The sequence below is a fragment of the Camelus dromedarius genome, chromosome 5 (assembly GCF_036321535.1).
Source record: "Camelus dromedarius isolate mCamDro1 chromosome 5, mCamDro1.pat, whole genome shotgun sequence".
NCBI classification, from domain to species: domain Eukaryota; kingdom Metazoa; phylum Chordata; class Mammalia; order Artiodactyla; family Camelidae; genus Camelus; species Camelus dromedarius.
Window position 1 is genome coordinate 66,491,165 of NC_087440.1, and position 25,682 is coordinate 66,516,846.

Genomic DNA, 25,682 nt, shown 5'->3' on the forward strand with positions numbered 1-25,682 from the left:
TTACATACTCTAGATTCCCCCCGGAAATTCGAATGTCAGCGTCTTGGTTCCGGCAAGCTGGTTTGCAACTGGGACTTAGGTCGTGTTTACAGTTACCGTCAAAAGATACGGAAACAAGTACCTCCCATTTTCTGGGTCTTCTTAGAGCACTTCCTGGCACACAAAATTAGCTCAATAAAATCAGGTTTTTAAAAAGTAATTGTGAAGCCAGCACTCTAGCCTCTATGGTTATTTGTGGGATGGGTAGTTTACCAGCTTAATTAAAACAAAAAACAAACAAACATTTTTTAAGTGCTACAGAAGTTTAGGTTGAGTGGTAATCGGTGATGTCTTGGGATCAATGAACTTATAACATTAATGCTTTTCCTGCCAGACAGCCTGTAATCGTCAGTCATTTATGAATGTCTGTTTTCCACTTAACAACCATCGAGCACCTTTTTGCAGCTCATTAGAAGGCTCGAGGAACACAGAGATGAAAAGATATGATCTCTGCCTTAAAGACGCTGGCAATCCAACGGGCATACGAATGAACCATCAGTAGCTCGGAAAACAGCCGCCCACTCCCACCGCATTCTATTTGCCGGGGTGAGTCAGAGAAAGCCTTACCTATCAAGCACTGTTTGAGATGACATAATAGTATAGAGTGCAGGTGACATAGTCACATTTCCCGTGCTATCCCTGAAATCTTTCCATCTGTATCTACCTCTCTATTGCCACTGAAACGTTCCTGGCTTAATCCCTTATCACCTTTCCACCTATTAAAGTAGCTCCTAAGTGATCTCTAGAGCAGAAACTCTTGATCTCCTTTCTGCCTTTAGGCTCATCTGATAACACCCATCTCTATAGGTCTAAAACAGCAAAACAAAACAAACAAACAACCTTAATTGTGAATCTCAAGTCTACCTCCCACACTGAAAGTTATCTAAAAGCCATAAATAATGATGAGATTCTGCTTTTTGCCTACAGTAGTCACTAGAGGGTTGTTGGTTTTTTTTTTTTTAAGCAAAGAATTTAAGGCCTTTGGTAATACGACTATGGCCTGCCTTTTCTTCTACTGTTCTTCATTCACTCCATGCTTCATCCTGAAGGAGATATTACTCCCTGAGTATTACATGAACTTCCACATCTTCAGACTGCAGCTTTAGGAACACCAGGTTTTTGAAGCCTCTCTTACTCCACAGGCAATGTAAATTGCTTCCTCCTTAGACCTCCCCACTAGTCTTTGACTAAAATTTATCACAGAGCTCGATCACACTGTATTATCAGTTTTACTGTATAAAATCACTGTTGTTCCAAACAGCAAGACAAAAACAGGAGAGTGGAAAGAATACTTCAGAGTTTGCACTTAGGGCTTTTGTTTTTGGTTCTGAGCTGAGGAAATGAATCAACCCCTCCCCCGACCAAAGCATCACCTAAACTGAGCCAAGGGAGATTTTAGAATGATCAGGATAAGATTTATTAAAGTAAGAATGCTTATTCCTTCCCTTATCCCTATTTCTCCAGTCTTTTCTCACCTCAGTCTCTCCAAGGAAGAGACAACTTACAAACCTGGGGACTGGAGCAGTAAGAAAAGTGGGAAGACTTAGCCTGAGAGGTTAAATTCCACTACAGAGTTGGTAGTGCTGGGAGAAAATTACATAGATTTTTGGGAAAGAGTCTGGAGTAATTGCAGAATGCAGGAGAATTTAGGATTGCAGAGATGGCCTTGTAAAGAGGGTTCCTGTGATCGATGAATAGAGTTTCCTTCAATGTTCCAATTCCTTTGGATTTTATTTTGAGTTATTTGACTTAACATTTTTTTTGTTTTATGTTTGGTTGTTTAATTCATCTCTGGGCAGAGATAAAATCCTATATAGGGCTATAGGATTTACTAGAGAATACATTGTGAAGTATGCACAATTTGTATTTAGCATTGCCTCTCACCTTATTCACTTCCTTTTGATACTTCAGAACTCATACAGCATCCGGGTGAGTTAAGTGTATTACTTCTCCAACTTTCCCTCATATCTTAGATGCCAACAACAGTGTTCTAGAAGTCCAGACCTTTTCCTACCTTTGCACTACATTAAACATCACTTTATTGGATCCAGCTCCAATAAAGCCTGGCACTAAGCTAATCATTAACAATAGCAGATCATGTACATATATTCTAGGTAATGCTATAGGTAATAATGTTAACCTTTTCAGATCAAGCATATATTCAACTTAAGTGAAATTAGTTCTTCAGTCTCTCATTTATTTAAGCATTCAAATAAGCACTTGTGAAAAACCTTGAACTAATCCTGAAGGAGCAACTAAATAGTAAGAATTACAAGTTTGCTGGAAGATTTTCATGGGACCAAATTTGGGTCAGCGAAGAATTTAAGCACCTATCAAATAATATGATATAGGCAGTAAACTCTATTATCACCTCAGTATCACTAATGTATACCTCAGTTTCTCTATCTGCTAAATGAAAGTAAGTGATTTTTTAAAGCATTTTTACAATTCTCAAAAAACCCCACAAAATAGCTCATCACTATGGCTTCTGTTCCTTTCCCAGAAATGTGACTCAGATCTCATCTGTGTGTTTCTTGTATAAATAAACAGTCAAAATGTTGACCCACACTTCATGTGGCAGTTTATAAAAATTTGCATCCAGGAAACAAGGCATCTCCCTAGTCATGCTGTCCCCCAGAACTGGTATGTTCTTGATGTCTAGCCAAGTTATATTATCCTCCAGTATCTGCTCTGCTATCACTTAATTTATACAAGTATATGGGAACATTGTTATCAAAATCACCAATCTTGAGAGCTTTAGCACTGAAGTTAGGTTTTAGAACTACGGTCAAATTTAATGGCTATGGTACAGAAAGATTACTTCATGAATCATTGTCTGGTTTCATAACTGACATCTAATATATAATTTAATTCATTAAAAAAACCTTAAAAATTTTGGAAGAGCATGATTCCAAACTCATTTTACAGATAAGCAAGTTGAGGCTCAGAAAGTTTAGGAGACTTATACAAGGTCACACTTTGTGAACTCAAACAAATGCCCCAACTTGAACCAAACTTCCTGTAACATTTGAAAATATTGACTATCTCCTTGAAATTCTCTCCCTCCATGGCTTCCACTGATGTTTGGTTCCCATGGATCCTCTCCAACTTTGAGACTTCTTTCTGTCCTTTTTAGCCTTGGAAACCTTAAACTGCATTCCTTATCTCTCTTCCATTTTTTAAATTTGTCCCAGTGACTCGCAACCTGTAGTGTGTACAGAATCCCCTGGAGAGCTTATTAAAGCACAGATTGCTGTGCCTCATCCCTAAGGTTTCTGATTCAATATATCTGGAATGGGACCCAAAAACTGGATTTTCTAACTAGCGTCCAGATGCTGCTGCTGCTGCTAGCCTGGGGACTACACTTTGAGAACTATTGCTGTATCTTCTTTTGCTAGATAAACTCAACTTTCACCTTGGCTTCAAATTTTATCACAGTGTGGATGACTTCTGGTACATCTCCAGTATCCTAAGTGTTTTGGTAACACCTCAAAGTCAACATTTCACAAATACTTCCTTTTGGAGGGTGTAGGGAGTCTTTCCCTCCATTCTAATTTTTTTTCAAAATATATTAGATTTGGTTTTTATTGTACACCACACATATCAGGGCAAAGTGTTGCACAAACAACTGCAAATCATTTTTGGGAAAAAAAGCTGTAAAAAAAATAAAACTGCAACTGCTTTAGTTATGCAGTCCTGACTTGAGGAATCCATGCTGGCAAAGGAGTTCTAGCCCCTGAGAGAGGCTTCTTAATGGTGGTTGCCCCGGCTGTCTGCAGCCTCTGTAAGACTAGGCCCCTGGGGTGGTGGCAGCCTGGGGACTGGAAGGGCCTCTGCTCTCAGCAGGTCTGGGTCTTTGCCCTGGCTGGCAGGGAAACATTCCCAATGAACCCAGATCAGTGAAACCTTGCAGCCTTCGAGGATCTGAGTGGGTGGAAACTGTCAAAGACTTTGTTTTTTTCTTTTCCTTTTGTTATTATTCCAGCTCCCATGCCCCTGAGGCAGAGGAGGCACCAACCCTATCTGCAGGCCTGAGCTCTGGCCTTGGATGCATGCAGCAGGCAGACAGAGGAGGCAGGTGCCCTCCTATGGGGCTGACAGGGAGAAGGCCTGAGCTGGCCCATGGAGGAGAAAGGAAAGGGAAAGGAAAAAGCCGGGAGACCAAAGTTAAAAAAGGAAAACTCAGAACAAAAGACAAAACCCTACCACACACCGCAACAATTTTCCATACCCCAAATGCTAGTCTTGGAAGGACACCAGTCCCTCCAGCTAGAAACAATTCCTAAAACTGCCCCAATTTGACAAATCTAACTGTTCCCCACGATCACACGCATATGCTTGAAAGGAGCAACCCAGCAGAGGCGTGCTCTTGGCGAGAGATCAGGACCACTGTAGCCGACCCCTTGGCAGCCCAGGGACCTGTGGGCAGAGCAGGCCAGAGGGTGTAGAGGAAGCTCTGGGTCTTGGCCAACAGCAGGTCTGTGGCGGCAGGGGCTGGCCCTTTTTAAGCCTTTGCCGGGTCATCCCGAACAACTGCTGCAGGAGGAGGGGCATCCGGAGAGCGGGGGAGAGGTGGGAGGGCAGCGGGCCCCCCTGCAGAGCCGGCAGGACCTCAGCCCAGCGCAGACATCAGTCGGGGCTGGGGAGCAGGAGACTGAACTTCATTTACAACACCGGGAAGATTTACATTTAAAGCAAAACAAGAATTTTTCTTAACCAAAACATTTTGATGCTCTTAAATAAACCCAGCCTGACACGGCCCCACTTGAGTATGGCTGCCCTCCCCTCCACCCCTCTACTGGCCACCCCAGCGTGAGCTTCCGTCCCCTCAAGATGTCAACAGCCTTTCCATCCAGGAGGAAAACTGAGAACATGAGAACAAGGTCCCAGCCAATTCTGTTCTTCAGCCTTAACAGGCAACAAAGCAAGGAAAAAACTACAAGGATCAAATAAAAAGAAAGAAACAAAAACCCTCAAAACGAAACAAAAGGAGGGGCAGCTAGTGAGGATCAGGCCGAGTCCCCGGAGGGCACAGGCCTCAGTGCCGCCGCATCTTCACCTTGTGGGCAGGGTTGCCCGCCGCCTCCCAGCAGTCCTCCCCGGGCTCCTAGGACTTGCGCCAGTAGTTCTCCAAGCTGAAGCCGCCCCTCCACAGGTATGTGGGCAGCAGCACCGAACGACGGTTCTCCTCCTTGTCCATCTCCAGGATCCGAGGCCCGTGGGCAGCATCATATTCTAATTTTTATGAATAGAACTAGAGTGGCTAAGAGTTGGCTACTCAGTTGCTAGTTCAGTCCAATATGAAACTAGTTAAAATTAAGTTCTTGGCATTATTCCAACTAGAGAATCCACTGTTTCACCTTTAATGCACATTTCCCTTATGATAGTGATCACTGACAATCTAGTTTTAAAATTATTCATGTATTTGTCTTATGACTTTCTATGGAGTAGAAGCTCTGGGATGAATGGGACTGTGTCTAACATATTTCTGTCCTCCATGACTTTCTTCATAGTCCTAAACCACAATCCGTAATTTTTGGAAAAACAAATGAAATGGCAACTAGAAAGATAGCAAGAACTTCCTTCTATGGTGAAGCACCCCACGCTTAGTGATTCCTAAACCAAACAAAAATCTGCTCTATAACATTTTGGAGACAACCAAAGATAACTCTCGTACAAAAGTGCTAGAGATCTCTTCTGTACACATTAATGAAAGCAAAAGGAATTCAGATTAATTGCATTGTCCTGAAGAACTTTCCTAGATTATAACAAATTTCAGGTAGAAATTGAGGTAGAGCAAATCAGAAAATTCTAACTTTCGAATTGCCATGGGACTAAAGATCATCTGAAGGCTTTTGGAATACTGTCAATTACGTTAACTAGGGCTTTCTTTTTGGGTAGGTGACTTGTGACACAAGTCAATGGTGAAACAGGATTTTATCTGTTAAAATATATGTTAAAAAAAAAAAAAAAAACCTTTGCAGGAAAGCAGGAAGCCATATTTAGAAATGTAACGACAAATCTTTGAACCAGGGCAAGTAAAGTGTACTTTTACCTGAAGATAAACTTTTCAAAAAGGAAACCATTAAAAAAATGGCCTGCTTGTATTTGTGTTTTAAATGCTTGAGTAACATCTGTTGCCCATCACTGGTTTAAAAAAAGTCAAATATCTTTGTACATATAAAGCTTCTTATACATCAAAACACAGTGCCTATCCAATAAAAATAGAACTTGATACCTCAAAAGTGAATCTACTTACTAAAGTAACCACTTCAAAATCAAGCAATAAATAATTTAAATTATTTTTAAATTAACTTTTTTCAGTTTTATTGAGATAAATTGACATGTAACATTATATAAGATTAATGTGAACAACATAATGATTGGCTCTACATATATTTTGAAACAATTACCACAATAAATTTAAGTTAACATTCATCACCTCACATAGTTAGAATATATTTTCCTTGTGATGAGAACTTTTAAGATCTATAACACTATTAGTAATACTACTTAGCATAACCCCCACATCAAAAAGGATATCAAAATTAAAATGAGTTATATGGCAAGTAAGAAAAAGGAAAAATTTCATATGAAATCCTATTATTTCAGATAACAGAAAATAAACATTTGACTTATAAAAAAGAAAAAGAACCAGGAGAAAGTATAAAGAGAGAATTAGTCAAAAGAAAAGCTAAAATAGAAGAAATGGAAAACAAACAAACAAACAAAACCAGAAGGACAGATCAATAAAAGCTGGTTATTAGAAAGAATCAATTAATAGATTAAGGGAAATTTCTAATGTGAAAGATGAGAGAAAATAAAAGAATATAAAAGAAAGTAAAAGGGATTACATGAGAATTTCAAGTTCTATCACAATAAGTAAATCGAACAGCTAAAGAAATCGATGGTTTAGTGATAAAACAAATGATCATTTAAAAGTTGAACATATCAATTACTAAGGAAATCGGAAATTTACCATTAAGAAGGACTAGACAGTTGGCTGTGACATAGGAGGAAACATTGATCTTAACTGAGCCAAATCATAACTATCTTTCAAAAGTCCGGTGAAAAATTTTATTCCTCCTCTATTATGGTCTTCTCAAGGACTATTATATAGGTACTTTTTACTGGTTCCTTAAAGGAATTTACTATTTCATGGATTAAGAGCCTTTCCCCCTGACTCTCTGTGTGATCACAGACCTGATATCAACTCCCTTTGACAGTTATTTGAAGGTTTCTGGAAGCATTTGAGTTCTTATGGCTTGTCCTTTATGTTCTCTCTAGGTGCAAAGCTGTTTACTGTCCAACAAAGCTGTGTCCCTCAAACAAAAAAATCACTTTCTGTGGACACCCAGAATTGATGCCCAAGGAAACTTTAGAAACCCAAGGGGAATGATTGGAGATTAGAACAATAATGAGGAAAAAACCCCAGCAAATTTGAAAACAAACATAAATGAGTTAGTAGTTGGTATTAGAATGGACTGATGGATGGAGAAGCTAGATGTTAAAGGGTTAATCCTTGAAAGTTTCTGCAGAGAGGCTATGGCTGTCTATGGGCTATGGGGAGATCTCTGAAGGGCATTGTGACCAGGAGGGGGTGTGGAGAATGCATCCAGAGAACCAAGTCTAAGGTGTCCTCAAGACCAAACTTGAAAATAGATAAATCATCTGGGGAAATGACAGTAAGTTGAGAACTTAGCAAGAAAATCAGTGGTGAAGAGAATACACAAACTTTAAAGTTTATAGGAGGACCCTGAGGTAGAGCCTGGTATTTCTGAGTAACTGAAAGGCTAGGGAGAAGGATCAGAGAGAAAGTTTGGAATGTGGATTGAAAAGAATTTGGAGAAAGTAGGCAGGCATTAGATCATGCAATGCATTGTAGTTTATGCCAGGTAATTTTGGACTGAATCCTTAGGGCAATGGGAAACTTCTAGGGGATTGCTAAGCAGAGGAGAGACATGATCAAATCTATGTTCTACCAGGACCTCTAGTCTATGAAGAACAAATTGGAGGAGGATCCAGTGGATAGGAAAGAGGGCATTTGGGAAGCTAATGCAGTAGTCCAAGTGTAAGTAGATGGTGGTTTGAACTAAGATTCAAGGAACAATGTGAGAGGTTGGGAATAGGCATCAGAAGACACAATAGAACACTTAAATCAACATGTCATTGATTAATAGGACCAAGGACAAATGGGTACCCAGGTTCATTTGACATGGCTGGAGACTAATCAGTACCTTTCGCTTTAGATAACAGTTGCTGTCCAAAAAACTAGTTTAAAGCTTCTTTTCTATAGAGTGGTTACTAATTAACCATTGACCTCAGGTACAAATTTTGAAATGCAATTCCATTGTGGTTGAGGATGGATGAATTTTGTGATATGGAAGAATCACTCTCAGTTAACTGCTTAGGGCCCTGGCAAGTACAGACCCTAGCATGCAATGGAGCTAGCCATCATTTTAATTTATTTTGAGTTAGGGAATCAGCCAACCAAACTTGTTAGAAAGGTATATGAAGTAAAAATAAGGACTCTCTTGCATGCATTTGGTGATACCTGTTTGGCTGCTTGGGTTTTTTAAACTTTTCGTTGTTTTTTAATTTTATTTTTTTCTTTTTACCTTTTAACTCAACTTTGACTTTTCTGTTTAACTTTTGACTGGGTATAAGCTATGTTCTGTGACTTATTAGTGAGCTGGAATAAGGCAGAGTGAGACAGCACCAAGACTCTTACTATACCTGCAGCTGATATTCCTTGAGAGCAGTTCTGTAACTCACAAGGTAGGTGCTCAATCCTGTCCCTCAGGCTGAAGTTCCAGAACAAGAAAAGAGGCCTCCTTCATAGAAAGACTGGGGAATGTGTCTCACTCTGTTGTCTGTATAGTGCCCTAGGGGTGTCAACCTGCCAAGAACCAGCTTTCTGATTGACCCAGTCCCTGGGGACCCAGGAATGCAACCCCTACCCCCACTGTCCACCAGAGCCAGGTGGACAAGGGGCATCTGTGGGTGGCGGCTGCAAAAACTAGGACACCAGACATAAAAACTAGGTTATCAGTAGTATGTCAGACTCCCCTCCAGGAGACATTGCTGCAGGGGAGGGTAGCAGAGGGAGAGCTTTAAGACAATGCCCACCTCCAAGGTCTCTGGAAAGGACTGTAGTCAGCACTTAGATGAGAGTTTAATTAGAGGCCTGCCCCTAAAGCCACAATCATTATGATTAGCTAATAGACTTCCTTCACAAAAAAAGACCAGGCTCTTGGGTCTGTTACCTTTTGCTGTGTCCTGAGGGTGGTAGCTGTTTAAGCACTCTTTCTCTTTTGGCTATAGTCCTGTGGGATCCAAGAGAATAAACCCCACTGGCTCCCAGAGCCAGGCAATGTAGAGGTGTTCCCTGGCAGAAGTCACCAAAATCTAGGTGCCAGACAGAGGAGCATGAGCTCCTTTCTGGGTGACATCAATTATTATAATTCCATGGGACAGGAACACAAATCCCCTGGTCTCCAGAGCCAAGAAGTTAAGATGCATGCCCTTGGCAGTAGCCCCAAAGATCTAGGCACCTGACATGTGTAAAATCTCCCTTCTAGGAGATGCTGGTGCTTTGGAACATGGCAAAGGGAGAGAACAAAGATAGCACCCGCCAGTCTCTGTCCCTGAAGAGTGTTCCAGCAGGCTCCCAGATGTGTGTGTTAAGTTAGATGCTTGCTTCTCAGGCTGGATCATCATGTTTCCATTTTGATTTGTCTAGGTACTTTTTTTCCCTTCAGTGATTCCTTGGTTGTTTAGTAGCATATTGTTTAGCCCCCATGTGTTTGTGCTTTTTGCAGTTTTTTTTTCCCATGTAGTTTATTTCTAATCTAATAACATTGTCGTCAGGAAAGATGCTTGGTATGATTTCAGTTTTCTTAAATTTACTGAGGCTTGCTTTATAGCTCAACATGTGATCTATCCTGGAGAATGCTCCAGGTGCTCTGGAAAAGAATGTGTATTCTGCTGCTTTCAAATGAAATGCTGTATAAATATCAATTAAGTCCATCTAGTCTAATGAGTCATTTAAGGTCTGTGTTTTCATGTTGCTTTTCTGTCTGGACGATCTGTCCATTGATGTAAGTGGGGTGTTAAAGTCCCCCACTCTGATTGTGTTACAGTCAATTTCTCTCTCTATTTGTCCTCTGTATCTATGACTGTTTTTTTTTCTTAAATTTGTTCATTTGCCTTGATTTTAATATTTCACATAAAAGTGAAATCATGCAGTATTTGTCTTTTTCTATCTGACTTATTTCACTTAGCATAATGCCCTCTAGACACATCCATGTTGTCACAAATGACAAGATTTTTTTCCTTTTCATGGCTGAGTAGTGTGTGTGTATGTATGTGTGTATATATATATATATATATATATATATATATATATATATATATATATATATATATTTCTTATATACCACATCTTTATCCATTCATCTATAGATGGACTAAGGTTGCTCTCATATTTTGGCTCTGGTAAATAATGCTGCAATGATCACTGGGATGCACATATTTTTTAAAATTAATGTTTTCATTTTCTTTGGGTAAGTACCCAGGAATGGAATTCCTGAATTGTACAGTAGCTCTATTTTTAATTTTTTGAGAAAGCTCCATATTGTTTTCCATAGTGGCTGCACCAATTTACATTTGCATCAACAGTGCACAAGGGTTCCCTTTTCTCCATATCCTTGCCAACATTTGTTATTTGTTGTCTTTTTGATGATGGTCATTCTGAAAAGTGCGTGGTGATATTTCATTGTGGTTTTGATTTTAATATCCTTGATGATTAGTGATCTTGTACACCCCAAACTAATACAATGTTATGTATCAATTACACCACAATAAATATTATTAAAAATGCACTGGTGCAAGGGGCAATGTAATCTCTAAGGAGTACAGTTGTGCCTCCTCTCGTAGGCATTTGATGGTAGGACAGCTTGCACATATCAATGTTTATTATGAGGTATAAGGATAATGAGTTCTCACAAGTAAGGGAGGCTGGGGACCACACCTAACAGCCAAAGCTGGGGGACCACAATTAACATGAAAGTTGCCAAGGTTGGAGAGATAGCAAAAGCGATTCATCTTTTACCTAAGAGCTTTAAAGTGGTAATAGACAACGGTGTGTCTAAGGTCAATAAATGAGTAGCCAAAGAGGGTGCTGCTTAAAATCTACAATGAGAAGGCAAAAATGGAGGAGCAGAAGGCTAAGAATGGCTGCACCAATAAAAAATTATGATGCCTGTTCAGTTTCTGGAACAAAGCCAATTTTCAGATACAGGATATGTTGATTAGAGAGATTGCTGTGTTCCTAGAAGAAAATACACATGAACATATGAAAAATATATATTATGATTCTTCCAGTCCTTCCCCCAAGAAACCTACAACCATTTCTTTGGGAGCTAGTATGGTAGAGTTAGAGAACTATCTAGAACTGAGAAGATTATTGGACACAGTATCTACATTGATGTTGGTACTCAGACTCCAAAGCATCACCATGGATCCTAAAATAGTGGGAGCTTATGGACATAAGGTAATAAATGGAGTCCTAGTTGACTTACATTTTACAGTGTGTTCAGTGGTCTGCAGTCCAATTCAGTCATCATGTCCCCAAGGGCCCAGGTATATATTTGGGACTGGTGTCTTAGACAGTGAGAATAATGTCCCTGTAAGGTCCTTGGCATGTAGAATAAGAGCTATCATCATCTCTGTGCAGGTAGAAGCCTTTTAAACATCTCTCTGCTCCTGGCCAGGATAGTAAATCAAAGTTAAAATTGTGTTCTGGGTGGAAAGGTGGACATAAGTGCCACCATTAAAGACTAAAAGTTGCAGCAGTGGTTGTCCATATCATATTTCCATTGAAACCACCAGTCTGGCCCTCACAGAAACTGTATCAATCCTAATGAATGACTGTAGCAACCAACAATCCCAAGTAGGGTATCCTACTGAGCTGCTGCGTCAGATTTAGTATCATGCTAGAGCATACTGAAATGGCCTCAGGTGCATAGCAGGTAGCCATTGATTTGGAAAACTTGTTAGTTTCTATTCTGATGAAAGAAGAGCATCAAAAAATTAAAAGGCAGCATCCATGTGGCATGGATAACCAAATTTGTACCTTTGCCTCCAGGGCTGTGTTCACTCTCCTACATCTGGCATATTATCTGAACATATTTAGACTGTCAGAACACGCAGAATACATCGTACTGATACATTATATCAACAGTATCATGCTGATGCAACAGGGCAAGCAAGTGTTGATTTGTTCATCTGGGTTCATTGATTTCCTTTTCCTTTTTTTTCCCCCTCCTACCAGAATTTGTAAGGAATTTTGTCATTTGAAGAGGGCAATGTTCTGTCAAAGTTCAGCAGGTGTTCTTAGTGAATGGGTGGATCCTCGGATGTCTCTCTTAGTGTATTTGTGGGAGAGGGTGAGCTAAGAGTGTCCTTCTGCTCGGCCATCTTGGCTGCTCCTCCCACTTTTATGTAAATTTTTGCTTCTGTACATGTATCAGACACTCAGTTCCATCCTGTACTTTATAGACAGGCTTTGCATAGGCAATTTGTTCAATTTTAAATGTGAGATGATATGACATGAATATCTAAGGGCCTTAAAAAGTGACATGTCAGTGATCCATGGCTCCTTCTGTGATGGTTTTACAATAACAAATACGATGCGAAAGTCATTATACTTGGAACACTTCAGTTTTAGCACAACTCAAGATGATGAGAATAATAAGAATGATAGAGTCCACATTTATTAAGTGCCTAACACATTCCAGGCCCTTCTTAGATCTTTTGACCATCACAAAACCCCAGAAAAACGTGCACTTCATCTCTCTGTGTAGCACGTCAGATGTGACCTTGATTCTCTGAGAGCCTATGACTTTAGGCAAGATCACATACTTAGCAGGTTGTTGAACTACTGTTGATATTCATGTGCCTATGACTCAAAATTTTTCATCTTCCTACTGTATTTGTCAAGGTGTCTTTTATGCTACATTTTATGTTATGCTTTTTTAAACTAGCAAAAAAGAAAACCAATAACAAAAATCTAGTACATAACCAAGTAAGAAAGAGTCTAGTAAGTTATTAAACAAGTGCATACCAGTTCAAACAAGATGTGCTACAGACACACCTGTAAAACATTAGTATCCACAACATAAATTAAGTACAGGCCCTCTTGTTGGTGAATCCAATAGTTCTCACTGTCATCTATAGGAATAGTAAGACTATGACCAGATGTAAAATATCAAACGCATTTAACCACACAGACCCTTTTAAAACTGCCAAGTCATTTATTTCAAGATGACAACGTCATAACTGCTGTAGGACTATGTAATTATCGGAGTGATTACTGATCATTTCTACCCGTAAGTTCCAATGTGATTGTCTCCATTTTGTGTGTTCCAGTTCAGGTTCAAGGGATTACTTTTTTTCACCAGTTGTTTTTTTATCCTCAATTGCTTCTAAATGGAAAAAGGAACCAAAAACCCCTGCAAGCAAAAGAAGGCTAAAACGGAGAAGCAGTAGAGCTACTGAAATGTTTACATTAAATACTATTTTGGCTCGAATACCGATTTCTTTGTCAGGTGGAGGGCCACTGTCGGTACTGCCACCTGGTCCTCTCTCTTGACACGTTGGTGGTTTCCAGCCTCGCTGACAATGACAGTGTTTCAAGTTGTTGCATACCCCTCTGTAATTACATTTCTTGACATCACAGTCAAAATGGAAGTCTTGGAAAAAAGTACAGTTTTGGTTCATACAGTATCTTCCTGCACCACATGTTGCCCCATCCACCACAAGCCCCATATATGGTGTGTGTGTCCCAAAGTGTGCATCGTACCCAAAGCATCTTTCTACTTTAACATCTTTTACTACTATATGACGAAATGTAGTGTGCTCACCCCCGCCAGGAATTTCCTCCACATTACTACAGTGCAGCATTCCACACAGCACATCATCTTCTTCACATGGTACAGACTTTCCTCCTCCTCGAGTCACTCGCACCCCACAATTTCCAAATCGGTCACCTCTTACATTCAATTTTTCATAGCATGCTGACCCAGCATCTTTTATTTCGAAGCCAAAGAGGGATTGACACTGCAGATCACGGTCACTACAGTTTCCTTTCACACACACGGCTAATGGTGAACAGGGGGTTCCATCCTGGATATAAGCGTCTGTTGGACAAACGTGCGTCTTCCCACTGCAGTATTCTGGTAGATCACAAATGCCAAGAGTGTCTCTGCAAACACTTCCAGGTTGAGCATAATTACACCTCCTGCAGCAATCTCCTTCACTGCAGACACTACCAAGGGTGAGGGCACAATTGGAATTGCAACACTTATCCTGAGAGCAGTCTTTTATGGTGCCACAGTCACATTCTTCCCTTTGATCTTTGATCTTGTCACCACAGCGAGCAGCTTTATAAGGAAAATTATTGTATGGTGTATTTGGAGTACTCAGACAAGGATCCCACATAGAAACTCGTCTGTGCAGTTGGGCATAAGTACAGTTGCTCATCATATCTAGAAGACCAGGCTCAGCAGCCATGACACAGTAGTGTCTTCGAAAACAATGGCAACCAGGACCATCATGTGTACAGCCAAGAACATGACCTATTGCATGTGCTCCAAGAGTTGCAGCTAAAAATAAGTGATACCTTGCTACCCATACAAACGATGCTCCCCAATTGGGGTTGCATATTCCTTCATGATTGCTATAATATGAAGCTCCACCGATTTTTTTTCCTGTAAGAATCAATGAGGTATCATGAGGAAATTTTGCATACCATCTCCAGTATTTCCATAAACCAAATGAATTTAATGCATCTAGAGCATTTTGAGATTCTTCTACTTTCACCTCGTCGTTACCGTCCCATATGCACAGCATACGTATGAAAACCTGAAGTTCACCCTGGTAGTAAATGCTATGCATTATGTTGTTAAGAATCACTACGTTCTCTATGATACGTGTGATATTTCTGTTCTGAACCACTAACGAGTTAGTAACTGTGTAGTGAAGTTTTAAGTTTTTCCTGTGTGGCCACCACAAATATACAGGGGCAGCTCTAGGAGTTTCAGCAAGCATTGCCTCCTCATATGCTTGATTTGTTTCTTCCTCTTTAATCTTACATTTTTCATCCTCTCCTGGTGTTTTTTGTGACACAAGCAGAGAAATCACATGCTCAAATTTGGAAGAAGCCTCCAGTGGTTTGATTTCGTAAGTGAAGTCATCCACCTGCAGCATGCCACGCAGACCTCCATAGCAGGTGTCCAGTGTGCCCATGGACCCAGGAACCCCTTCCAGGTAGGTGTAGTAGTAACAGTCTCGGGGAATAAAAGGGTAGTCCTCCTGCGTGGCGCCTTGGTCGTTACTGGTGATAACGGGAAAGTGTCTGGGCAGCAAGTTCTTCTTGACTCTCATGTGAACCACATGTCTTTGGCCGCTGAGGCGAATCTTGTAGGAAAGCTGGCCTTGCATCCCAGTTCCTCCCACTCTGTGGGACACCTTCCTGGGGATCACAACTTCAGAGGAAGTGAAGCGCCATCCTGGTGGGGCGTGGGAGCAGCAGATTGGCAACAGTAGCAGCCAGAGCAGAGGCAGCCGGAGATCACCTGTCAGGTGGGCCTGGGCCCAGGCAGGCCCCATGAGTGAGGAGCCCGTGACCAAAGCAAACGCAGTCAAGTGGGAGGCAGGCAAGCCTATCCCTGGAACAGCATCTCTTAAACAGCAGTATAGTCCTGAGGAGAGTGGAGAGAGGCTGAAGGCTTGGCATCCCCAGACAGGTGTGGGGGGCGGGGGGGGGGGAGGCTGTTACATAACAATGGTGTACTCATGAGGGGGAGGGGCGCTGTGCTAAGTGGATCCTGGGGATCCTGGCACAGGGGTCTTAGAGAAGACAAAACATGGGAGAAATTAGGAATAATAAGAGTGTATACCTGGGCTGAGAGGTCCCGTGGTCTCTTGCAGAAGTCACAGGAGAAGATTAAATGGGTCTGATGCAATTTTAAGATAGTTACTGACTTCTTTTCCCTTCAAACCAAAATGAGAGAAGGCATCAATTTGTAATTAAAATACAGAATGGAGAGGAGAGTGGAAGTTTCTCCTTGTAAGGATTTTGAGGAGAGAATTAGATTCTCTCATACTTTATAGAAGTTGAATTGTGTTAGGGGTGATTAATGGAATAAAAGAATAAATAGTATGATCCAGCTAACCCTCTTTTGGGTATATATTTGGATGGAATTCTAATGCAAAAAGATACATGCACTCCAATGTTCACAGCAGCACTACTTATAACACCCAAAACATGGAAACAACGTAAATGTCCATCAACAGACGACTAGATAAAGAAGTTGTGGTATATTTACAGAATGGAATACTATTCTGCCACAAAAAGGATAAAATAATGCCATTTGCAGCATCATGGATCGCCCTGGAGAATGTCATTCTTAGTGAAGTAAGCCAGAAAGAGAAAGAAAAATACCATATGATGTCACTCAAATGTGGAATCTAAAAAAAGAAAAGAAAAGACAAGACAAGACAAGACAAGACAAGACACTATGGACTTATCTACAAAAGAGAAACACCCTTGCAGACATAGCAAACAATCTTACGGTTACTGGGGGATAAGGGGTGCGAAGAGAAAAATTTGGGAGTTTGAGATTTGCAAATGTTAGCCACTATATACAAAAATACATTTAAAAAACCCCTCCAAGTTTCTTCTGTATAGCACAGTGAATTATATTCAATATCTTGTAAGAACCTTTAGTGAAAAAGAGCATGAAAATGAATATATGTATGTATATGCATGACTGGGACATTGTGCAGTACACCAGAAATTGACATATTGTAACTGACAGTATTTCAATTTAAAAAAAGAGAAAGAAAATACGGTTTTATGTCCATATGTCTTCCAAGTTGCTATAGGGCATCTATTTGATCTGAGAAACTGATTGCTCTTAGGCATGCAGTGTGACATCAGGATCGAAGTAGAGAGGAAGCTAAATAAAATAAGGTTCATAAGGAAAAGAATCTTACAAAGACTAAAATATCCTGGGGGTAAAATACACATATATTTTACACAAAATGATGTTCAATGTTAAAAAATCATAGTAAGAAACTCATATTCAAATCAGCACTGCAGATACAAAATTAAAATGGGACTCAATTCTGTGATTCCATTTTAAAATCTGCAAACTGGGAAGAAGGATCATCCCATTTTCCTGTGACTGGTCAATCAATTTAATGATTACAGTAAATAAAAAGTTCTTTTGTAAATGACTCTGTTAATGATCAACTTGTATTTGAAAAACACACTTTGGCCCTCTCCCTTTGCCCTTTCCCCATGCAAAAAGAAAGAGTATGGCAAACATTTAGAAATAGGACCTAGTGTTCGCTATGTCTTGATTCCTTAGACATAGCAAAGCTTTCTTATAATACAGGTTATTACAATATCATCCAGGGCATCAGGTAAGCAGATTAAGTGCTTTGGAGTCTCTCTATAAATATCAACATCAGGCAAGAGTCTATGGCTGTTAAGAACTTGGTTCTGATCAGAACAGAATTCCTCAAAGTACTGTCTTCCTTTTGATCACATTTGCCCTTTTGGATGTGACTGCTGGTCTTGAAAGAATTTTCAGATAGAAGTGAAACAGCAAAAGGGGCTTACCCTGGGATAGCAACCAGCTGTAAACCTATTCTAGACGAGAGGTAAAGGGCTTCACAACTCAATCTACCACTTTAGGGTGATAGCAGAAAAATATTTTAACAGCGAGATCACCAACAAGCACTCCCCCACTTTCAGATGCTGTGCTGTTTCAGCTCAGAGTGACTATATGTACCTTTGTATCTTCACAAAGCATACAGTAGGCACTCATTTGTCAAATGTAGGAAAAACCCTCATCTGTCCAAAGATAAATCTCAACTGAAACAGATGAGAATAAAATCTGCATTGGCTGCATGTGAAATGAAATGAACTTTACTCCCCTACATACGTGAGAAACTTACATTGTCTCATTTCTTTAAATATATTTTTAAAAATTGCTTATTTACACAATAAAAACAATGTTCAACATCAGAAAACATACTTCTCTAGTTTAGAACTATTGGGATTAGTCTCAGAAGAGTTCATCTGATTAAATTTGATATTAGGTGTCTCTCAGATTATTCTGTGGATAATCTGATGCCTGAATACCCTTCAGCTGTTAAACAGTTCCTCTGGCCTTTATTCAAGGTCCAGAGAGAGAAGATGGAAGTGGACTGAGGTAAAAAGGACAGTTTTGTCCATGACCATGTAGTGGACAGATTCAAGACAGAAATATGAGACAGAAAGGGCCCTTCTGCAACAGACTAAGTCTTTGATGTGGGTTAAATTAATTTTCCTCTCTGAGCCTTGATTTTCTCAACTCTAAGACAGATTCATCCTAGAATCTTTTAGCTCCAATGTTGTATGACCTGGTTTTAACTTAATAGATGTGCAAACTGAGTTGCTTACTAATACATTTTGCTGGAGGTTTGTCAACCCTTAGCAAATCAGAAGCCAAAGATGCTCCACTTCTTACTCCACATGTATACTTGAGGGAGAAGCTACTGGAGACTGGGGATCTAAAAAGGCCCAAGTGAAATTCTCATTTTTGGCTGGAGCAATGCCTATATGTAATTTAATAATTTAAATAGTGTCTAAAGTATGATAGAGTGTTTTGTTGTTGTTGTTGTTTTTATTCTTTTCTTCTGACACTGCACACTGGAATCACCCAATGAACTTTGTTTTACTGCTGCCCTAGTCCTAACCCCAGAGATTCTGTTTAATTGGTCTAGGTACAGCCTAGGCATCAAGACGTTTATAAGCTCTCCAGGTGATTCTAACCAGAGGAAAAGGTGACTCTTGGCATAGAGAAGTAGTTCTCAAACTTCAGTGTGCATCTGTCACCTGGAGGGATTATTAAAACACAGATTGCTGGGTAGGTCTAGGGTGAAGCCCAAGAATTTGCTTTTCTAACAAGTTCCCAGGTAATACTGATGCTTTTGTCCAGAGACCTCACTTCGGGAATCACTGCCAGTGAGGAAATATCATTGATGGTGGCACCCGAAGTCCTGAGTTTAAATCCTGATTCCACTATTACCACCTATGTAATCTTAGGAAAGCAATCATTCTTTTCTTTAGTGTCTTTTTAACAACACTTAGTCCTCAGAGCTGTGAGGCATGAAGAAATAGTGTTACCAGTCAGGGTTCAGTTTAGTACCTGGCACAAAATGCAGTAGCAAGTATTAATTTCCTTTTTCCATTATATAAGGCTAGGTGGTGTGATTAAGTTAAATCAATAGCACTGGTTAAAATCTGGTGGGAAAAGGAAATAGAGATGATTGAAGCAATGTCTTCTCAGAACTATATGTAGAATATAGGATGATAAATATAGAGAAGCGTTTTAAGCATATGGTCTTTCTTAAAAGTATTTCATTCAGTTTTTAACACTTTGAACACAGTCATTTAGCTGGTAGGAATATGAGATGCAATTGACAAAGTGTCAGAAATCTTAGATTCAATCCATAAAGACCATAAATCTTTTAGTGACCTACAATGGACTCCAATACTTCATCTATGATAATTTTGTTTTCTAGAGAATCAGAAATAAGAATTAACTAGCATACTTGCCTAAAACTAACATATTGGCCTTTAAATATTTAATTCCAGAGAAAACCTAAATTATTAAAGTGCTTCAGAATCACCATTTGATTTTATCAATCAAAGCAAAACTTCTACCAACGATGGGATAGGACAGGTGTTTTTATTTACATATACTAGGAAACAAAAAAGCAAAGAGCTCTACTCACTGCTTGCCATTTGCTTCCTTTTGTATGTCTCAAGGTCCTTTCAGGAGTTAATGTCCAAACCTGAGATGAACGCTAGGAGGGAAGCTGGCCCGCTGCAGAAGCTGCTGCATAATCCTCCAGATACAGGGAAGGCACCAGCGGTTGTGTCTCCTCAGTGGGGCTGGTTGAGGTGAGAACTGGAATACTGTCAGTGTTTCTCTGTGGAGTCTAGGAAATGCAGTTGTCTGAGTCTCAGAGGTGCTGAACAGTTCAGGTCCAAAGGCATAAATCATACTAGCATTGCTCAAAACAGAATTTTTCTCATACCAATAGGTGACCCAGAGGCAAAGTCTTGCTGGGGTTTTTATTTTTAAAAGCCTTCCCTTTCCACTCTGGCCCGATGCCACCATAAGACAGCTTTCTCTTTCTGAATTCCTAAAACACGTCTTTGTCACTGCATCATATTCTGAATAGTACCATTTCCTCCATTATTCTTCTCAACTATTACTTAACCTGATGATAGACTTTTAACTTCTCATCTATTTGTGAATTCTCTTAACTAGACTGTGAGCTCCTCAAGGGTCCTTAACTTGTCCCTTTCCTCTATGGAACTTTCTCAAGTGTCCCGATACTTGGTAATGGTGCCCCTTTTGATGTCTGCAGTATAAATTTGCTCTGCCTATGCAGGTAATTATCTATTATTTTATGTGTGTAGGTGTTCTCTTCCTATCTGGAACCAAAAAAAAAATCCCTTTAGGATGAAGGCTATGTGTTTTGCTTCTCTGGCAAAGTCTTAACAAAGCTCATGTCCAGTCAACGTTTATAATATTTGTACCAGATCATCCATGCTAAAAAATGGATACAGCCAACTGCCTGAGGAGAAGTCTTCATAGTCTTTCTGTCAAGATTATATAAAGCCTATAGTCTGGCCAATATATTTAGAGGATGGAAATGGTTTTCTTTTTTCTTTTCTTTGAGTAAAAGTAGATTTAATTAAAGAAGTGTACACTTCATAGACAGAGTGCAGGCCATCTCAGGAAGCAAGAGAAAGGCCAAGGCCGAGGATGGGGGGCGGTTAGAATAGAATTAGGTACCTACTCCATAGACAGAGTGCGGGGAGTCAGTGTTCCAAGCAGCGGGGTTCACCTGAGAAATATGGGGCAGAAGGGAGACCTCCCTCTGGCTTGGTCCTGAGGCAAGCTCCCATGGCCAAGGGCAATCATTTTTCTTGGTGAGTGTCCTTTTTGTGAGGGGTCCCCAAATTGGACTATTGTCTGGAATTTAGTGAGCAAGTCCCTTCCCAACAAGGGGATAAGGCACTCAGGCATGAGCCAAAACTGATTTGCAATGGTAAAATTTTCTAGCAGGCACTTGGTTTGGGGCCTTCTATTGATCCCATTACACAGGATTGGGAGAACAAGGGTCCAGGGATATCAGTTAGCACAGAGTAGGTGGCTCCTGTATCTAATAAGAAAAAACTTTCTTACCTGCCACATCAAGGGTTACTGAGGCTCCTCTAGAGAAATGACCAGGTGTCCTTTGGAAGCCAGGGAGTGTCAGCCAGCAGGGCCCATCAGTCTTCGGTCCTCTGGGCCATCATTGGTTTGGGAGACCCAATCCCCCTTTGGGACTAGGGGCAGTCCCTCTTTCAGTGGCCTTCTTGTTTACATATCAGGCAGGGGCCCGGTGGACTTTTCCTAGTCATGGGGCATTCATCCTTCCAGTGGCCCGCCTGGTTGTACTTGAAACAGGTTCCTTCTCAGTGAGACAGTGGCTCTGATCCAGGTGTCCTGGATCCTGTTCGTGTCATGGGTCTTTGAAAGGGAGGGTAACCCTGGGGTAGTGTAGGGATTAGGGCTGCTACTAACAATTGTGCCTTTCACAGTTGTCCCCAAATCCTTCTTGCCACTTCAATCCTGCCTCTATTGTTAAATACTCCAAATGCCAGATCCATGGGCTAATTAATGAGGGCCTGGGGTCCCACAGCTGCCCAGATGGGGTGTTAGGGGCAGATGATCATGAAGACTGTGCCCTCTCAGAGTCGGGGGAGGTAGGAGTTCCCTGTTGTGGACCTTGGGGAGGTGGACCCATAAGAGGGTCATCAAAAACATTGAGCTCCTGTAGAGGAAGGTGTTTTGAGGGGATGCGAGCCAGGCATACCCAGCAAGAGTTCCTTAGACCTGGGTCTTGGAATAGGGTCAGGAACATCTGGACGTATGGGACGTCCCCTAGTTTACCTCCCCTTTTACAAAACAGGTCCAGCTGTAAGATGGTACTGTAATAACCCCATTTTGGGGCCAGATCTCTTGATCCCCTAGCTCGTATTGGGGCCATGCAGTATTGCAAAGGAAAATTCAGCCTTTTTCCTTAAGCTATCCTGTCTAAATCTCCCCCAGTTAGCAAATTATGAATCATAATGGGGAATCCTTTGGGATGCTTATGGTCATCCCCATTTTGGTTAGGATGATGTGCCCATGAGCCTGAGAGAGCTCCTTCAGATTAGACAAGGAGAGAAGCAAGGGCCAGTGGGAGAAGAGGTGTCCAGAGTCCCAAGGCCTAAATTCTTTAGAGAGGGAAGAAGGAGACTCAGGCCTTGAGTCAACTAAATTGGATTACCTTTATCTCTGAAAGGAAAAAAGAAACAAATAGAGCAGAAGGGTAGGGCTGGAGTGCCACAGGGTAGGGCTGGAGTGCCTTACCAGGAGGTGGTCCTTGTGATGCTGAGGAGGGGCACCTGTTCACAGAAGTAAAAGAGGCAACACTCAACCTGCTGGCAAAGCAAGCAAAGGCATTCAAGGATCAACAGATCGTACAGATAGTCTAAGTCAGGGCAGGGTGAAGAGGGGATGTGTACAGCCACGATGCTTCCTAGGTCAGAGATCCACAGGCCCACTGAAGGGGAGTGCCTGCCAACAACTCCCACTCAGGGCTGCAATGAGGCCAAAAGCCCCGAGAACTCAGGGAGGGCTGAGCCACACATTTTTAAAGGGGCACTCCCAGAGTTTCACCAATCTGGGCCCCCTCATGCAGTTCCTGCATCCTGGAACTGGACCGAGACTAAGACCAAGTACAGAGGAGCAACTGGGCTCGAGGAGCCACTGGGCTTGAGGAGCCACAACTCACTCAATTATGTTGTCAATTACTTGCCACTTAGTCTTAATTTGGAGGTCTGGGTTGTTGCCTTCTTGGATCTTCTCAAGTCCAAAGAGATAGAGCGAAAGAGGAGAATGAGAAAAGACTGACGAGAAAAAAGCCCTGGGCTCGGTGGGCTCCTTCGCGGCTAGAGAGCTAGTCTCTGCCAGATCCTGCAGGCAGCGCTGGCTGCCACCGAAGGGGCCACTTGAATCTGCACGGCATGAGAGAAATCCCCTGCCATGCTCTGAAAGGAGAAGAGCCAAAGCCCAATAGGTGGATAGGTGGATCAAGATTATGCCTTGGAGGTCTGTTTTGTTTTGTTTTTTTCTTTTTTTCCCATTTGTCCCTTCATGGTTACCAAAAGATGATACAGGAAAATAAGTGGGGCACAACAGGATGGCCAAGTCCCAGTCCTCAGCTGAGTCCCTGGGAGGCGCCCCGCCAAGTGAGGGTCCTTGGCTTTGTTCAGGAAAGAATTAAAAGTGTGAGCCATAATTGAGTAAAACTAGATTTATTTAGAGAGGTATACACTCCGTAGACAGAGTGTAGGCCATCTCAGAAGGCAAGAGAAAGGCCAAGAGGTGGGCCTGGAGAGGGATGGTTAGAATAGACATAGACACACACTCCACAGAGTGCAGGCTGTCTCAGAAGGCAAGAGAGAGTAACTGGAAATGGTTTTCTTAAAAATTAGCCTTGGTTCAGGTCTCCTTAGTGCTTTAAAACCAACCTTCAATACCACATGAACGGGAGGGCTCCCACCTCATTAGTATTCTTGGTATTCCCTGACATCCATTTATCCACACCCTTCCCTCAAATGTCCCCACAAAACAGCCACCAAGCCTCCTTATCCCCGAACACAAAACTCTTTTCTTCCCCTTCACTGCAAAATGGCTTATTCATTAACAGCCACAACCAGTGTTTAGAGCCTTAAACAAAAATTAGCAATCTAAACCCTTTTTCTTTAACTGAACTGATGCAGAGCTGACCTCATGCCCATCCTGACAAGAAGCAGTCCTTTCTCTCAGATTTTGTCTGTTAACAGAAACAGGAAAGACCAGTAAACAGTCTGAGGTGCCACTTTGGAGACACTATCTTTTTTCATTTTAGGATTTTTTTCACTGGGTTGGTTTGGCCCCATCACCACAGCTCTGACCAGTTATTCCAGGTGCTCCTTTAACAGGTACTATTTAGTCACTACGGTAGCTCAGAGATGAGTAAGATTTATCTTCACATCTCCCAAGTTTTTTAAACAGACTGACTTGCACAAAGATGGATCATGGCATTTGACCTCAACTTCACCATAGCTATTATGAGAAGAAATATTGTTCTAAGATTTTTTAATTAGTTGTCTCAGTTTAAATGTCTCAGATTGGGCATCCTCTTTTGAGGCTCACTCTCACTCCCATTATGTATCAAATTCTTCAATTAAGATTATTCCTTAATCCCTCACATCAGAAACCAGAGCTGCTTTCCATCACTTCAATTCTCTAAAAGGCATCACTACTATACTATCATATATGCATATGATGTGTGTGTGTGTGTGTATATATATATATATATATATATATATATATTTTGCTTTTTAAAAGAAGTAGAAATGCTCTTCTCATTTGCTTTTGTTTGAAACAAAGTAGGCACCCAAATAGGTAATTAGAAATTAAATAAAGGCCACAAAAACTTCCCAAGGAAAATCATTAAAAAGAAAAAATCCCCTCTTCCTCTTATTACAGCCGGCCCTGGAGGCATGCCAGCTAAGAAAAAAGGAATCGACCACGGTGATGGGAAGACTGGACCTCTCCCTTTCAGGGTTGTAGCTGAACTTCAATCGGTGGTCCTAGTAAAATATATAAATCTTCATTCATTCTAAGCAAGTCTTCAGCCTTCCTTCCAACAATGCCTTTGCTCTCCCACCAGAACACATGGATTTAGAGATTTGGAATAGCAAAGTTCCGGTTGGGTAGCAGTCTCTTTAAATAAATCGCGTGCTGGCTATGTAGAGAGAGGGAAAGTCATGGGAGAATGGCAGGGGAGGAGGGTGAGAGAAAGAGAGAAATGTATCTTCTTCCTTGGGAGCACTGGAAGAAAGCAAGCTTTTCAAAGTCGTTGCCGGTATCTCATGAAGGCCCAGGCTGCTACCACGGTGAGGGCAAACACTGACACCAGCACCACAGCTGCGGGAACAGCATTTGACTCCCCTTCACTTCGATGTCCTAGAGGCCCATTCTGCACCTGTATCTAGAAGGGAAAGACAAATGACCAGTGTGTGTTCAACACAACTGAAATGTCCAGGTTGACATGTTACCCATGCCTACAGTCTCTACGCCACACCACCCAAAGCTGTAAACCCCGCGCACTACTGAGCTGAAGGAGTCCTCTCTGTTTGTCCTGAGTTAATCCATCAGCGTCACCCATTCTTTGGAAACAAAATAAGTCTGATGGCGAGGCATTTAATCTTATTGTGCAACTGACCTAAAGGCACCCCTGAGGGTAAGTCAGATAACCTCCTTCTATTTCTGAACTGTCGCCACCAAGCCATATGTGTATCATACCGGGAAAATGAAGATACGAGATGAAGCCTACTGATCCTATAGGGAACCTGGAAATTACCGGGCAGGGGCAGTAAACAGTCTAGAAATGTTAACTGAGAAAAATTATCAGTCATCAGAGTACAATAA

The 25,682-nt window shown here is 41.2% G+C and overlaps 2 protein-coding genes and 1 long non-coding RNA gene across 3 annotated transcripts in view; 1 reads left to right on the forward strand and 2 right to left on the reverse strand.

Moving 5' to 3' along the window:
- Nucleotides 1-430: 430 nt before the first annotated feature.
- Nucleotides 431-24,874, forward strand: LOC116153582 (uncharacterized). Its single transcript, XR_010381022.1, has 4 exons — nucleotides 431-585; nucleotides 15,235-15,369; nucleotides 19,928-20,062; nucleotides 24,738-24,874. It is a non-coding gene; the product is annotated as an uncharacterized LOC116153582 (long non-coding RNA).
- On the reverse strand, nucleotides 13,336-20,030 carry LOC105086146 (disintegrin and metalloproteinase domain-containing protein 20-like). The gene is made up of 3 exons (XM_064486068.1): nucleotides 19,894-20,030; nucleotides 16,002-16,095; nucleotides 13,336-15,803 (listed from the first exon to the last, which is right to left on the reverse strand). Exon 3 carries the CDS (start codon nucleotides 15,709-15,711, stop codon nucleotides 13,486-13,488), a length of 2,226 nt encoding a protein of 741 aa, XP_064342138.1. The 5' UTR covers nucleotides 15,712-15,803; nucleotides 16,002-16,095; nucleotides 19,894-20,030; the 3' UTR covers nucleotides 13,336-13,485.
- Nucleotides 23,503-25,682, reverse strand: part of SYNJ2BP (synaptojanin 2 binding protein) — a 33,093-nt gene continuing 30,913 nt past the window's right edge. The window contains exon 4 of the mRNA XM_010976582.3: nucleotides 23,503-25,242. Within this exon, the coding sequence (XP_010974884.1) occupies nucleotides 25,102-25,242 (141 nt within the window). The 3' untranslated portion in view covers nucleotides 23,503-25,101. The remainder of the gene's footprint in view (nucleotides 25,243-25,682) is intronic.

Coding starts and splice junctions, on each gene's coding strand:
- LOC105086146 (XM_064486068.1), bottom strand. CDS start 15,711: ATGGGGCCTGCCTGGGCCCAGGCCCACCTGACAGGTGATCTCCGGCTG.